This window comes from Mastomys coucha, unplaced genomic scaffold (genome assembly GCF_008632895.1).
Source record: "Mastomys coucha isolate ucsf_1 unplaced genomic scaffold, UCSF_Mcou_1 pScaffold5, whole genome shotgun sequence".
NCBI lineage: Eukaryota > Metazoa > Chordata > Mammalia > Rodentia > Muridae > Mastomys > Mastomys coucha.
In genome coordinates this window covers 83,317,493-83,334,231 of record NW_022196911.1, presented here as the reverse complement: position 1 = coordinate 83,334,231, position 16,739 = coordinate 83,317,493, and the positions used below count along the sequence as shown (strand labels likewise).

Sequence of the window (16,739 nt, the reverse complement as noted above, 5' to 3'; positions counted from 1 at the left end):
GTCCTGGAACTCAGAAATCCACCTGCCTCTGCCTCCCAAGTGCTGGGATTAAAGGCGTGCGACACCACTGCCTAGCAATTAATTAATTATTTAATATATAAAATTTAAAATAATAATATAATGGTAATACAAATTTTAAATTATTTAGAGAGTTCTGGAAAGGTAAAATGCTTTACTACTGATATTGATAAATTCTATTTAATCTGTCATCCATTTGGCTTTTGATGTCTCCAAGTTTTCATTAGAATCTGTTTCTGTGCTGTTTTTATTCATTATTCAGAATCCATATGTCAGCCGGGCAGTGGTGGCGCATGCCTTTAATCCCAGCACTTGGGAGGAAGAGGCATGCGGATTTCTGAGTTCGAGGCCAGCCTGGTCTACAGAGTGAGTTCCAGGACAGCCAGGGCTACACAGAGAAACCCTGTCTCGAAAATCAAAAAAACAAAAAAACAACAGAATCCATATGTCATTAAACAGATGAAGATCAGTAAGTGTCCTAAACACATAAGACTAGTAAGGCACATGACACAAAAAAACAATACTTGTTAACCTACCTCCTACTATTTTGGTTTGTATTTCGTTCCAAACTCTCCTTGGTTTCTTGAGTGGATGGTAACTGTTCACCTGTGTTCTGCTTCCCGGGACCACAAAGAGTTGGCAGCTTTAAAAACAAGCATGTTTCAGTGCTTTAGGTGAGGGATTATTCTTTTCACTGTCATACTCTATTTATTTATTTATTTATTTATTATATGTAAGTATACTGTAGCTGTCTTCAGACCACCAGAAGAGGGCATCAGATCTCATTACAGATGGTTGGTTGTGAGCCTCTTACATCTGCCTCCTGGCGCTAGAATTCCAAGTGTACACCACTACACCCAGTTTCAAAATCTAATTTTCTTCTCCTTTCTTTTTTTAAAAAAAGATTTATTTATTTAATATATGTGAGTACATTGTCACTGTCTTCAGACACACCAGAAGAGGGCATCAGATCCCATTACAGATGATTGTAAGCCACCATTTGGTTGCTTGGAATTGAACTCAGGACCTCTGGAGGAGCAGTCAGTGCTCTTAAACACTGAGCCATCTCTCCAGCCCTTAAATTCTAATTTTCAATAAAAATAAACAGAATGATGATGGTGGTGATGATGATGATGGTGTGTGTGTGTGTGTGTGTGTGTGTGTGTGTGTGTGTGTGTATCCAGGTACAGTGGCACATGCATACTATCTCAGCACTTGGGAGGCTAAGGCAGGAGGATGTTTTGTTCAAGGACAACCTGGAATATACAGAGAGTTCTAGGCAAGTCTAAGCTATATAGTAAGACTCTCAAAAGGACAAAATGAAAACAAAAGGCCAGAGCTAGAGAGGTGGGTGGGGAGGGAAGGAGGAGGACAGCAAACAGGTTGAGCCTTAGCAAAAGTACAGTAAGCTAATGGGCAAGGGACAGAGCCCTGCCCTGACTAGAAATAAAAGATGACATTGTCAAGAGAGAATTTTTGTTTGTTGGTTTTTCGAGATAGTGTCTATCTATATAGTGTTGGCTGTCGTGGAACTCGGTCTGTAAACCAAGCTTTTTGGTTTTAAGACAGGGTTTTTCTGTGGAGTTTTGGCTGTCCTGGAACTTACAGAAATCCACTAACTCCAGAGTTCTGGGATTAAAAGTATGTGTCACCACTGACTAGCTGTCCGTTGAGAATTCTGACCAAAAAAAATTGCAATAAAAGTTAAATCTAGCTAGCAATTCTAATATTTCAGAATAAAACTCTTTCTCCCACTGGAACAGACCTCTACTACCCTACTCCCATTTTGATAAGACCTCAAGGCATCAGGAAATACCAGCCACTGAGCTTGAGCCCTACACTCTGTAAGAGGATGGAGTTGGTCCATGCCTGGGGGTCTTCTAGTTCTCAGTGTGTTAGGACTCCAGAGACACTCTTCCCAGCTCTCTATGAATCTGCTCAAGCTAATGTATTCACATCCATTCTCTTGTTCCTCAGTGACTTTTACTGTGTGTCCTTGGTGTTATCAGGCACCATACTAAATGCTGGGACACAGAGTGAGTCCTACTCCAGCTATGTCCTCAAAGGGCGCAGAGCCCATCTGCAATCTCACTAGGTACAAGGAAAGCTTCCAGGCCAGCTCCTAGGATAGCTTGCTTATTTTTACTGAACTGTCTTTTTTTAAAAGCAGGTTCCTCACCCTTTGTGTTTAAGTTAAAACAAAAAGGTGTTTAAGTATGGGCATAGTCTGTGGCTTATTCACCATTATATGCCAGACTCTAATATAGCCTCTGGTTTTATAAATGTTTGTCTTGTTTCTGTCTGTCTGTCTGTCTGTCTGTCATATGTCTATATAGATCTGTGTGCACACACATGAGTGCATATATCAGTAAATATATATCACCTCAATCAATTGCCACCTTATTTTTAACTATGTGTATATGTATGTGTGCGTGTGTGCATGTAGTGGTTTTCACTGCATGTATGTCTATGTACCAGGTGTGTGCCTGATGCCCAGAGAGTTCAGGATACCTGTCTGAGTCCTTGGGTCTTGAGTTACAGACAGTTGTGAGCTGCCCTGTGGGTGCTGGGAGTTGAACCCTGGTCCTCAGAAGCACAGTCAGTGCTCTCAGTTGTAGAGCCATCTCTCTAGGTCTTCCCACCTTATTTTTTGAGACAAAGTGTGCCACCTGTCTCAACCTGCAGATGCAGATCTATTCAGCTACAATAGTTGGCCAGCAAGTTCCAGGGATTCTCCTGTCTCCACTTCCCCAACATGAGGATTACTGCCACAGACTTACATAACTGGTTTTTTTTTTTTTTTGGGGGGGGGGTTCGAGACAGGATTTCTTTGTATAGCCCTGGTTGTCCTGGAACTCATTCTGTAGTCCAGGCTGACCTCGAACTCAGAAATCCACCTGCCTCTGCTTCCTAAGTGCTGGGATTAAAGGCATACACTACCACTGCCCAGCCATAACTTTTTTTTTTTAAATGAGTGCTTGGAGACCAAACTGAGCTATCTTCCTAGTTATATATATATATATTTTAAATACCTCAGTGAGAAATGAACCCAGGTCCTTTACAAAAGTAGCAAGTGCTCATAAATACTGAACAATATCTCCAGTCCCTAAATACAGATTGATACCTGTCCAAAATACCTTATACAATTTCAACTATGTCAAACTGCTAGTACTTAACTGATCTATAAAACAGAAACTTTACAGTAGAACCAAGTGCGTTTGAATCTACCGAGGAGGGCAGAGGCTTTGTCCTTGGTTTGGAATGGGCTAGAGAAAATGGTTATCATAGAATTCCATCACAGTAGCCTTATTTCCTAAACCAAGAGGACCTTGCTAAGAGATGTCTGCATTTATTTATAGGCACTGCATGAAGGTTGCAGGAAATGCTGATTCCAGGATCCTACTAAGGCAGCTCCTTCTGCCCACGTGACATACCTGATTGCTTGGCTCTAAGCAGTCCCCCCTGCTTTCTTCAGACACTTGTGTAAAAGGCTTCCAGCCACAGGCACTTAGTTTCTCAGGTTTTGTGCTAAAATGTCCCTCTTGGAACTCTCTCTCATTTCCTGGAGACCTTGCTAGGGCCAACCATGTGCCACCATTTTCAGGCTGCTTGAGCCCTGATAATTGCATAGCTGGAGGAAGATAGGTCAAAGATGGTGGGCCTACAGCCAACGGGAACTTGGCATTTGCAAACTTTAATGAAGCATCCCACAAACTCCTACACTGATTGTCCAGCTCCTTCTGCGTCCACTCGAGTTCTTCTACCTCCTGCTCAAGCTTCCTCAGCCACTCAGCGTTCTGCTGCATCATCACCTGTGAAATCTTCAGATTCAGCACACACTTACTGACATACTCGTCAGTCTTGGACCAGCTGCTCGTTTTGCCCTTGGCTTCTCTGGTTGGTTCAGGCAGGCTGAGTAAACTAAGAGAATCACTTTGCCAGTCCTCATCTTCACAGAGGTCTGTGTCAACTTCTGAAAAGCTTTTGTCCTCCTCACAAAAACAGTGCAATTCTCTCTCCATCTTATCGAGCTCTTCTTCCAGGGACAGTAGTTCATCTACCTGGTTTGGTCTATCCCCCTCAGGTGAAGAAGCAGTCCCCAGACATTCTTCCTCCTTGTCAGTTCCTAGTGTCAAGCAGCCTGAGTAGACTTCATTGATTTCAAAGCTGCAGAGGCTGTCCTGACTTGCAGTGGGGCTCCTGACCTCTTCTGCCAAACATGAAGCAGGAGGAGAAGGAGCATTTGCATTGTCAGGTTCCTGGGCCGACAGACTTGAATCTAGGGTCTGAGGAGCTAGAGTTGTTTTTTCAGTGAGAAAGGAGTGATCTGTTGGTGAATGGGGCTGACTACCTGTTGGAAAGAATAATAATACCCAACTCATTAAACTGGCCATAGAAGGGAAGCAGCCCTGGCAATTGTTCCAGGTGTACAATATGAGCTGGGTAGGAGGCATACACACTTTTAATTACAACATCTGGGAGTCTGAGACAGAAGAGTGTCAAGTTAGATACTAGCCTGGACTACTAAGCAACTTTGAGCCCAGTCTGAACCACATAATGAGAGCCCATCTCACTACAAAAACAACAATAATTTTTTAAAAGGTACAAAAATGCACAAAAACCATCTTTTATTTTTCTAACACTCTTCTCACAGAAGTGAGATCTTACCAGAAGACCAATAGACACATTCAACAGAGGTTAAAAGTGTATTTTGTTGTTGTTGTTGGAGACAGGATCTTTCTACCTGACCCTGACAGTCCTGGAACTTATGTCTTCATTATGCAGACCAGGTGGGCCTTGAACTCACAGAGCTCTGCTTGCCTCTGCCTCTAGCCTTCCATGTGCTGGGATCAAAGGCAGCAGAGAACATTAGACATTAGAATTAGAATTAGAGATTTCTAATCTAAGTGAAATTCCCATATGGACACTGAATGACATAGACACTTGGGGCTATGGTGGTCTAATCCTAAAAAGAATGTTCTAAGCTTCATTTATACTATTTTAAATGTGTGTAACTGTCAGAACATTCATATTATAGGCCCCTGGGTCCCAAGGACTATACTCATGGCTTCCTTTGTGCATTAACTACTGTGACTAAAGCAGTCAAGGTGATGCTTCTGTCGAGCATCTGATAAAAATAGTGGAGAAGTAGCCCAAGAAGTTCTTGCCTCTCTGGAAGGAGGGCTGATCCACACATGGCTACTGCATCCCCGGAGGGATAAATGACTTCAAAGATAGCTTGAGGGAGGGCTGATCCACACATGGCTTCTGGCTGATATGGGTACTACTTTCAGGAAATAAGATGAAGGACACAAACAATGAAAACTTGGAAGGGGACATTCTGGAAGCTTCCAGCCCTGTCTGAGAAGAGTCCAAGTAAATAGTGATTAGGCTAAGATTAAGGCCCAAGTTCCAATTCTGAAACTAGGTCAGAAATTGTGTTACGGCCTCCCTAAACCTTAGCCTCCTCAGCTGTAACAGGGTGATGACAAGGGAGTGCTATGCTTGAGAGCTCCTTTAAGATGTAAGGCCCTGTGTTGCTAAGACTGCCTCAAAACCCAGGACTCAAGTGAAAATTCCTGTCTCAGCTTTTCAAAGAATAGGAGTATAAACACTCACCACTGTGTTCAGATGGTCAGTAGATAGTAGATTAAAACTTTACATTATTTTTATGGGGCTGGAGAGATGGCTCAGAAGTTAAGAGTACTGTCTGCTCCACCAGAGGTTGTGAGTTTAATACCCAGCATCCGCATGGTGGCTCACAACCATATATATTCCAGTTCCAGAGGATATGACCTCTGGAAAAGGCTTCTGGATCCCATGGACATCAGACATAGACACTGGTACACAGACATACATGCAGCCAAGAACCTCACATAGAACAAAATCTCTCTTTAAAAAGCCACTGAGACAGCTCAGTAGGTAAAGGCCCTTGCCATCAAGTCTGACAACCCAGGTCTGAGTCTCAGGTCCCACATACATGGTAAAAGGAGAAAACTGACTCCTACAAGTTGTCCTCTTGACCCCCACACATGTACCCATGGCACATGTATGCTAGCACACATACACAAAATTTTAAAATGTAAAACAAAACATCATAATCATCCCACAGTTATCTAAGTAGTGGTTAATCTGTGAGCTCAAGTCATACCTGTTCCCTTTAGCTCCTTGATGTTCAAGTCTGGAGGGTCTTTTTGATATTCTGAAGTTAGACCTAGGCAGATATTAACATCAGGATGGGGTTCATATCTCTGGCCTCTGGGGCTCTCAGTTGGCTGAGTTTTCTGAGCTCCAATAAATTCCTATAACAAAACATTGCCAAGGACACATTCAAAATCATTCAAATGCTATTTGTGTTTTTAGAAATTACCTACATATATCACACACCTCCTCTTCCTGTTAGGCAGACTGGCTATTGGTCCTAATTAGCTAGTTGATCTTTATTCTGCCATTCTTGACTATACCCTACAACTTTCCCAGCACCTCCTAAATTCTCTGCTGCTTTCACTAAGTTAAACAGGCTTTTCTCAGCAACACAGATTATAATAAATGAGACTTTCCAAACTATGGGTTTTTTTTTAAGACTCAGTCATAGTATGTACCCCTACACTGGCTTTGAATTCTCTGTGTAGTCTAGACTGATCTTAAACTCCAGATCCTATTTCAGCATCCCCCAACCCCAACCCCTGGGCTTCCATAACACACTTCCACAGGCAGGAGCCATTGTGCTCCATTTCAAACATTTTAAAAACTTGGGTCTCTAGCTTCCCAGTCTGTAACTCAATGAAGCAGATAGCAGAAACGAACTTCTCACAGTTTCAGGGCTTGCCTTTAAGTCATTCTTCAGAATATAACGAATATCTTGTAGGTTCATTGTTCGGTTCTTCTGCTTGGCATGGATACCTGACTTAACAATATCATAGTAAGGTTCCGGAAGCCTGACATCAGCTTCTAAATAATTTCCCAGGGCTATGGTTTCTTTAACAAGTGAGCCATCCAAGCCATTCCAGGGAATGCTGTCTATAAGGAAAAAGTAATACACAGGAATAACATTAAGATAAAACCGAAAGAAGGAACAAGATTTCCTTCCATGACGTATACTCTAGTAAGTTGCCTATGCTTCTGTGATAGCCCCTTACTAATGTTCCTGTAAGCAAGCCTAATGAAACTCACTGGGTCATGAAGAGATGGGGGAGGGGAGGGAGAGAGACAGACAGACACAGACAGACAGACATGAAAGTATAAAGAGTAGTAGTTGGGAAGTAGAGTATGAGTAAGAGAACAAGAGCAGGTAAGTGAAGGCTGGAGAAGGCAGCCTGTTCTTCCAGAGGACCCAGGTTCAATTCCCAACACCCACATGGCAGCTCACTATCATGGACTCTGCAGATGCCAGGCATACAAGCAGTACATAGACATGCATACTGACAGAACACCTTACACACATAAAATAAAATTAAAAATAAAACAGAAGGCAATAGGGATGAATATTATACAAATGTTTTATACATGTACAAAAATGTCATCATGAAACCATTAACTATATAATGAATATATGTCAATAAATCATTTAAAATTACAAAATATGTAGAGAACTAAAGAAAAAAAGGAAAAACTTTCAGTCAGAAGTTGTTAAGTAGCTTTAGTGAAGTCACTTGGTCTCTTTAAACATTACTTTCTCCCCACAGGTAAACTGCTTGGTAGCCCAATTATGGACAAAGAGCCGGTTTACCTACATACCAGGCAAATACCTGCCAGAAACAACAGACATTAGTGTCAGCATCCTGCACACAGGGCATCCCTAGCACACTTGGAGACAAGGGAATGCCTGGGCATCAAGCTGAGTAGACCAGGAATTCATCTCATGGCAAGGGTACTTTTGCCTCTGGGATGGCAAACATCAGAAAGTCAGCTGACTCTGGCCTATTCCCTAACCTGAATGTGGTTTTTCTGTGTGTTGCTTGTGGCTAAGCCTGTACCTCTCTGTGTCCTGAAGGAGTCTTTTTGACTTCAATTACAGGAGTGCTCTCTGTAAAGTCAAGAGACATCATACACACACCTGCGATACCTGTGAGTGCTCAGGTTCACCGTAACTCTCCAGACCCAACCTCTCTCCTTTGAAAGTTTTTCAAAGGGGGACATCACAAAGACGCTTAAATACTGACACAAATATTCAAATGAACTTTGAATAACTATTCAAAAACCCTTTGCTCTGGAGGCTGGAGTACATCTCAAGTGATGGAGCTGGTGTCCCGGGTTCAATCCCCAGCAATGGAGGGGTTTTTCCCTTCTTCTGTTAAATGTCTTATCACTAGCAAGAAGATCTATGGGATTTTCTGAGTCTTAAGAATTAGAAAAAGGCCGGGCGGTGGTGACACACGCCTATAATCCCAGCACTTGGGAGGTAGAGACAGGCGGATTTCTGAGTTCGAGGCCAGCCTGGTCTACAGAGTGAGTTCCAGGATAGCCAGGGCTACACAGAGAAACCCTGTCTTGAAACCGCCCCCCGCCCCCCACAAAAGAAGACAAACAAAAAAAAGACCTTCAAGATTTTTTTTTGTTAAGTTCTAAATTTTTATAAAACTAAGTAATTCCTGGGAGGAAATCTCTTAAGCTAAAAATAAGAATGCTGATCAACATTTAATATGCTCCTGGATCACATCACCTGTTAAGATCTCTTGTATGATCATGGAAAAGCTGTAGATGTCTGACTTCACAGTGGCTGCCTTCTGTAAGACCACTTCTGGTGCAGCCCAGTTGTACAGCTGGGTGGGGAGGGGCACTCGAGTCACGTCCCTATGTACACCATTGTCCTGGCTGTGGAAGAAAACACAAACCAGAGTTTGTCTTAAGGAAACATTATGATCACCATAAAACGCACTTAAATATTTTCCTATAACAACCTCCTGGAGCTTCTGAAAATGCAGCTGAACACTGAGTTAATGGGCTTCCTTGGAGCTCTTCCATTTCCTGTAATTCCTTCCCATCTCCGCTTGCCTGACCCTACCTCCCCATCTTGTGTGGCCACTCTTCCTTTCTTAGCATTCCATTCAAACCACAGGAACCATCTTTCAGTTCCATTAGGAAGACATGACCTGTTTCTTTCCATACTGCATGAGTAGTTCCCCCTGCCTGGCATGCTCAGTGACTGGCTAATTTGAAAGAAGCCTCCTATGAGAGCCCTTCCCTCGCCATCTACTTTAAAAGTAGTTCTGTTTCACTAGCAACAGTTGTTGTTGTTGTTGTTTATTATATTTTGCATGCACTGAAGTTTTACTTAAGTTTTGCTGCTGTTTATTATATCTTATATGCAGCTTTCTGAGAGTAGCTAGTTTATTTTTTTTAAAGATTTATTTATTTATTTTATGTATATGAGTATACACTGTAGCTGTACAGATAGTTGTAAGCCTTCATATGGTTGTTGGGGTGACTTTTAGGACTTCTGCTCCCTCTGGTCGGCCCCGCTTGCTTTGTCCCTGCTGGCTCTGGCCCAAAGATTTATTTATTATTATAAATAAGTACACTGTAGCTGCCTTCAGACACACCAGAAGAAGTCATCAGATCTCATCACGGATGGTTGTGAGCCACCATGTAGTTGCTGGGATTTGAACTCAGGACTTTTGGAAGACCAGTCGGCGCTTTTACCCAATGAGCCATCTCACCAGCCTGTAGTTTATTATTTTTAAAAATATATTTTATTACATTTATTTACTGTGTATACAAGTATGTGTGTGTGTGGCAAAGTGCACATGTAGAGTTAAAAAAACAGTTTGTGAGAATCAGCTCTCTCCTCCCAACAAGTGGAACCCAGGGGTCAGCCTCAGGTTATCAGGCTTAATCCTTTATCCTATTAAGACCAGACCAGACCGGCATAGAACTCACAGAAGTCCACCTGTCTCTGCCTCCTGAGTGCTGGGATTAAAGGTGTATACTACCATGGCCAGCCAACAACTGCTTCTTTTCTGAACTCATATCCTCTGGGGAATGAGCTGTTTTAGTTCATCAAAGTTTACTGATTGGCCTAAACAACTTACCTTCTCAACCAGACACCCTATAAGCCTAATCCAACCATCCTAAATATCTCCCAGGCCAATAAGAGGCCTTAGGGTGAGGTGAAGTCAGTGCTGACTGCGCATGGCTGTCAGAGTAACCAAATGAATTATGGACGCAGCAACCCTCTATGGTGCATATGATATGCATTCCACCAAGTAAGAAATAATATGACTGGGCTGGAGAGATGGCTCAGAGATTAAGAGCACTGACTGCTCTTCCAGAGGTCCTGAGTTCAATTCCCAAGTACCAACATGGTGGCTCACATCTATAATGAATGGGGTCAGACATCCTCTTCTGGTGTGTGTCTAAAGACAGTTACAGTATACTCATACATATAAAATAAATGAATAAATCTTTGAAAGAAAGAAAAAAGAAGGAAAGAAAGAAAGAAAGAAAGGAAGAAAGAAAGGAAGAAAGACAGAAGCAAGGAAACAAAGAAAGAAAGGAAGAAACAAAGAAACAAAGAATATGACCATAAATGGTAGGCATTTGGCAAAGGCTTGATAACTGCTCACTGATAATTAGGAACTAAGTTATTACGGTGCTGAGGATGTAGATCAGTTGGTTTGCATAGCGTGTATGAAGCCCTGAGTTCATACTATAGCACTATATAAACCAGGTATGGTGGTACGTACCTGCAATCTAAACACCTAAGGTAGAGCAGGGGGAACTAGAAGCTTAGTATCATAGCTATATAGTAAGTTTAAGACCAGCCTGGTATACATAAGACCATGTCAAAAAAAAAAAAGTCTACTATTATAGGCATAGTGAGATAGCTCAGTATTTAAGAGCACTTGCTGCTCTTACAAAAGATCAGTTCCAGCACAAGGTGAGTAGCAACTGCCTGTAACTCCTCCAGTTCCAGGGGGTTCAACTCCTTCTTCTGCCTTTGTGAGTACCAGGTACACATGACACACATATATACATACATGTAGAGAAAACACTCATATACATAAAATAAATTTTTGTTTTTGGTTTTTCGAGACAGGGTTTCTCTGTGTAGCCCTGGCTGTCCTGAAACTCACTCTGTAAACCAGGCTGACCTCGAACTCAGAAATCCGCCTGCCTCTGCCTCCCAAGTGCTAGGATTAAAGGCGTGCGCCACCACCGCCCGGCAATAAAAATATTTTTAAAAAATGGTTACTAAAAAGAGAGAAGGCCACGATGATGACATATGCCTGTAATACCATGTGATGGTCTGAATGAGAATGCTCATATATTTGAATACTTAATCCTAAATTAGTGAAACAGTTTGGGAAAGATCAGGAGGTGGGAACTAGTTGGAGGAGGTGTGTTACTGGGAGGGAGCTGGCTTTTAGGTTTCAAAGGACTGGCACAATTCCCAGTGCTCTCTCTGCCTCTGACTTGTGGATCAGGTGTGAGCTTGTAGCTGTGGCTGCCCATATGCATTTGCTCCTCCATTGTGGACTCTTACCCTCTGGAGCTATAAGCTATTAAGCTTTATTGTAAGGTGCCTTAGCTATCTATGTTGCTTTGTCACAGCAACAGAAAACTAATGAGGGCATCCCAATACTTGTGAGTGAGAGGCAGGTGCATCTCTCTGAGTTCAATGCCAGCCTGGTTGTCAGGCCTGCCAGGGCTACACAGTGAGACCCTGTCTCAAAAAAGGTGGGGGAGAGGGGCTGGAGAGATGGCTCAGCTGTACTGGCTGCTCTTCCAAAGGTCCTGAATTCAAATCCCAGCAACCACATGGTGGCTCACAACCATCTGTAATGAGATCTGATGCCCTCTTCTAGTGTGTCTGAAGACAGCTACAGTGTACTTACATATAAAAGTAAATAAATCTTTTTTTAAAAAAAAGGCAAAAAAGTGTAAATTCCTTGCTGGTCTAGCATAAGTGTAGATTTTTAGAAGGTAGGATGGGCTTCTCAGACTGAAGTTCCTATCCATGGGATTTTTTTTGGGGGGGGGGGTTCGAGACAGGGTTTCTCTGTGTAGCCCTGGCTGTCCTGGAACTCACTCTGTAGACCAGGCTGGCCTCGAACTCAGAAATCTGCCTGCCTCTGCCTCCCAAGTGCTGGGATTAAAGGCGTGCACCACCACCACCTGGCTCTCTCCTTCCTTTTAACTTCACCCCACCCCCAGGAGCTGTTAACAACCAGCTCCTCCATGCATTCCACTTCTTTCTACTGTGACTCCCTGACTATCCCAGTGTCTCTGAGCTGATTTGCTTCCTAGCTGCATTCAACTTCCTGTCCATTCTGCCTCTGGCCTAGGGCCATTTCTACCATCTGGCTCTACTTCATTATGCCCTAACCAACTGGCTGGGTTGTCCCTCTGGACTTCAGTTTCCTTATGTATAAAAGGAAAGGACTGGGCAAAGGCTGTAGCTTGGTGGTGCAGCTCTTGCCTAGCATATGTGAGTGAGGCCCTGGGATTGATCCCCAGCATCATAATTTACATAGAAGTGGGAGAGTTAGAAAACTTCATTTCACTTCAAGATTCTACAGAAGCACAAAGCCAGAATAAACTGTTATGCTGTCTTCTCAACAGTAGATGGCACTGATCAACTGTGACATCCCTGTTGGCCTTTGAAGACTGATAGTATTATCAAGAAAAAGCTGGGCGGTGGTGGTGCATGCCTTTAATCCCAGCACTTGGGAGGCAGAGGCAGGCGGATTTCTGAGTTCGAGGCCAGCCTGGTCTACAGAGTGAGTTCCAGGACAGCCAAGGCTACACAGAGAAACTCTGTCTCAAAAAAACCAAAAAACAAACAAACAAACAAACAAGAAAAAGTTAAGATACGTTAACTGCTTTGGATTACAGAGCTAAAGTAGTTAGCTCTGATTTTGTCCCATTAAGTGTTCCTTTCATCTACATCCATCCAATCATGCAGCAAATATTGAGTGAACACAACTGCCCTGGCTACTCTATTGTCAATTTGACATAAGCTAGAGTTATTTGAGAAGAGGGAACCTAAATTGAGAAAATGCCCCAAAGAGACTGGCCTGTGGTATATTTTCCTGGTTAATGATCAATGCAGGAAGACCCAACTCACTGTGAATGGTGCCACCGCTGGGCCAGTGGTCCTAGGTGCACAAGAACATGGGCACATCAATACCTCCCTCGTAAAAGGATAGGGCCTTGTACTGTGGCTTATATAAATCCATGAGGTAATGTAGCCCAAGGTAATAAATCCCCCAGTTTACCATTGATAGAAGCCCATGGCAGGCTTAAAAGCACTTCTGTTCTCATCTCCCTAGCAGTGGACCTGGGATTTAGAAGAATAGGATCTTTAGAACTCAGAGATCTATCTAACCAAACGGACTATAAAGGGCAGGGAACACAACAGTGAAGCAATAGGAACAATACAGGACAAAGCGGATTCCCCTGCAGACACCCTTTTCCAGAAGAGGCCTACATCCGAGAAGGGAGGACCTGCACTGTCTTAAACAAAGAAGGCTGCTATATTCTAATGTGCTAATACATTAGGAATAGAGATCCAACAGTTAAACAGTTAAAAACAACAGCCAAAAGGAAAAAAAGCACTAAAACCACCCTGAGATTCTTGGAATGGCTACTGGATTAGAACTTTTGGCTACCTTTAGTGGGGACTTTCCTTCTGATCATTTTGAACCTTTTTGTTTTGTTTTGTTTTTTTCCAGACAGGGTTTCTCTGTGTAGCCCTGGCTATCCTGGAACTCACTCTGTAGACCAGGCTGGCCTCAAACTCAGAAATCTGCCTGCCTCTGCCTCCCAAGAGCTGGGATTAAAGGCATGCGCCACCACTGCCCGGCCCATTTTGAACCTTTTATTTGGACCCTACACCCTATGCTACCAACTCCAGTTCATTACCTCCTTTTTAAAAAATATTTTATTTATTTATTTATTTATTTATTTATTTATTTATTTAATGCATATGAGTACACTGTAGCTGTCTTCAGACACACCAGAAAAGGGCAACAGATCTCATTACAGATGGTTGATAGTCACCATGTGATTGCTGGGAACTGAACTCAGGACCTCTGGAAGAGCAGTCAGTGCTCTAAATCACTGAGCCATCTCTCCAGCACCTCAGTACCTCCTTTTATGCAAGCTATAAAGTTACAAATGGTGTTGATTTCTGAGGCCATCTACTAAATAACACAGCAAATGGACCTTAGATGCCTGGCTCTTGATGATGCAAAATTCTAAAATTGGAGCCATATATGAAATCAATCACCTCCAAAAAGAGGAAGTGAAGGAGAAAGGAAAACTAGCAAGCTTTAATATTAATTATGATATTGCACTAGAATAAGAAACTACTTCTAATCTGACACAACAGAGCTAACACTGACTTCTGCTTTGTGAACCTACTTGCCCGTCCTCTTCTCTGGAAAAGGAAACAGCTGCTCATCTCCCATGAGAAGTGACCACCATCAATTTCTGCCTAGACAGCCACTCCTGTTTGCTAAAGATCAAACTGTCTTAACTAGAAACCTGCAGTTTAGCTTCTATGCAGCTTGCTCAGCACTGGGGAAATCTTCCCTTTAGATGGAGATCTCGCTAATGATCACACAATGATGACAAGGCCTAACCTTATGGAAAACAAGAAATATTTCTCATGGGGCTAGGCCTCTTTAAGCAATGGCTACAGGCTACAGCTGTGTGCTAATAAAATAAGATCTTCCTTTATCACTGAGTGCTGAGAATTTCACGTCAGGGAAGGCTGAAGTCCACAGCCTCTTTATAATCTCAGTGCTGGGAGTCCAGAGACAAAAGGATGCCTGGAATAGAGAGCAACTGAAGACACCTGATGTTGACCTCTGGTCTCCTCAGACACATGTATACAAATTCACATGTGCACATACACACACACACCCACATGAATGTTTTAAAAATTAGTGCTGGGTATGGCTATAATCCCAACACTCAAGGGGCAAATGCATGAGTACTGCCACAAATATGAGGCCAACTAAGTCTACACAATGGATTCCAGGCCAATACAAGCTACATAGCAAGATCTAGTGGCATTTAAAACAGGTCAGGGCTAAAGAGATGGCTCAAGAGTTAAAAGCACCTCTGCTCTTTCAGAGGATCCAAGTTCAGTTCCTAGACCCATTTTGGGAGGCTCAGAGCCATCTATAATTAGATCCAAGGAGATCTGATACCACTGTCCTCTTCAGGCAGCTGCACACATGTGCACATACACAAATATACGTATACATTAAAAACAATTTTAAAAAGTAAAAAAAGAGAAAATACAAAGGGGGACAAGTATATGCAAGATATATTAGATATGGTAGATATGAGGATGCAGACTGAAAGTGAGCTCAAATGACCAGGAAGTGTCAAGAATAGCAGCAAAGGCCTATGATTCCAGCACTTGAGAGGTAAAGGAAAGAGGATCAGAACTTCAAGGCCATTCTTGGCTATCTAGTAAGTATATAAGGCTAGCCTGGGCTATTTGAGGCTATAAACTAACTAGTAAATTTTTATTTAGTAAGTAAAACTAACTAAGAAGACCTTGAAAGGCTGTGTGTGTGTGTGTGATTAAAAGGCAACTTTTATAGCCATGATGTAGTACACACTTCTTCAATCACTAAGGAGGCAGAAGGAAGCAGATCTATTGAGTTCAAGCCCAGCCTGATCTACAGAGTGAGTTCCAGGACAGCCAGGGCTGGCTATATGGAGAAACCCTGTCTAGGGAGGGGGTACAAGGGAGGAGAGCAACTTTCAAATAGCAATTCTCTCCTTCGGTCATGGGTTCTGGGGATCCAATTCAGGTTGTCAGGCTGTGTGGCAAGCACTTTTACTTGCTGAGCAAGCTATCTAGCTGGTCCACCCTGTGTTTTAACTAGGATTGAGAATGAACAGATCTGAGGCTTGACTGATGATTGCCACCTGACCTTTGCTGCTACTTCACAGAAAACTCCAACAGCTCCAGTCATGCCCTCTCTGATCCCTTGTCTCTCACAACATTTTCATACACAAGGGCAAGAATGCCATCTATGATACTCTAATCCTCAAAAACCATGTCTCACAGTATCTCAATGGCTAGGGTAAAATTCAGAGTCCTTACCAAAGTCACCAGGACGAAGCACAAGCTAGTCCCTGCAATCCCCTCCAGATAGAGCACAAAAACCACTGAGGCATGGAAAGGTAGGAAACTGGGTTTTAATCACACTGAATGCCCATGAGTCAGGGTTTGTTCTCAGGATCTGGGACTCGGTAGTGAATAATACAGTTCTGTGAGCTCACTGAGCTTTTCCTGTAGTAAATTATTGAGAAATATAAGCACTAAAATCAAGCCAAAGCACCAGGTATGGGCAGCAAGGGGACAGAGGAAGAAGATGGGTAAGTGAACACAGTCTGTCCAGTGGCTAAGAGCAGTGCCCAGAGCAGAACCAACGTGGTCCCAAAGGACCAGAACTGTGGATAGCATCGAGGATGCACAGCAGAGGCCCTCTGCCTCCAAGAGCCTGGGGTGGAGAAGAGTCAGTCTCTGGCCCCAGCCCAGTAGGAAACTAAGCCCAATTACCAGCATTTGAACAAGGAAGTTGTTTGAAGTGTCTCTTGCTGCACTTGAGTGTCCTGAGAGTCTGTCTTTGCTATCCAACAGGAGATAAAACTGTCCGAAGGCTCACTGGTGCCCCTTATCTCCTCTCCTCTCCAGCTAGGCTCATTTCAGCCTCCATTCAGTAAGAAGGTAATTGGGCTCTGGCCAGTGC

At 42.9% G+C, this 16,739-nt stretch overlaps 1 protein-coding gene and 1 long non-coding RNA gene across 3 annotated transcripts in view; one reads left to right on the top strand and one right to left on the bottom strand.

Annotated features, from left to right (window-relative positions):
• The window catches only part of Tex14 (testis expressed 14, intercellular bridge forming factor), a 75,634-nt gene that overhangs the window by 43,835 nt on the left and 15,060 nt on the right, over nucleotides 1-16,739 (bottom strand). For both annotated transcript variants that reach the window (XM_031354380.1, XM_031354381.1), the window contains exons 8-12: nucleotides 8,681-8,832; nucleotides 6,848-7,038; nucleotides 6,170-6,320; nucleotides 3,453-4,369; nucleotides 555-661 (exon numbers count right to left, since the gene is read on the bottom strand). In XM_031354380.1, the coding sequence (XP_031210240.1) occupies nucleotides 555-661; nucleotides 3,453-4,369; nucleotides 6,170-6,320; nucleotides 6,848-7,038; nucleotides 8,681-8,832 (1,518 nt within the window). The remainder of the gene's footprint in view (nucleotides 1-554; nucleotides 662-3,452; nucleotides 4,370-6,169; nucleotides 6,321-6,847; nucleotides 7,039-8,680; nucleotides 8,833-16,739) is intronic.
• On the top strand, nucleotides 7,002-7,955 carry LOC116078958. Its single transcript, XR_004113685.1, has 2 exons — nucleotides 7,002-7,123; nucleotides 7,704-7,955. It is a non-coding gene; the product is annotated as an uncharacterized LOC116078958 (long non-coding RNA).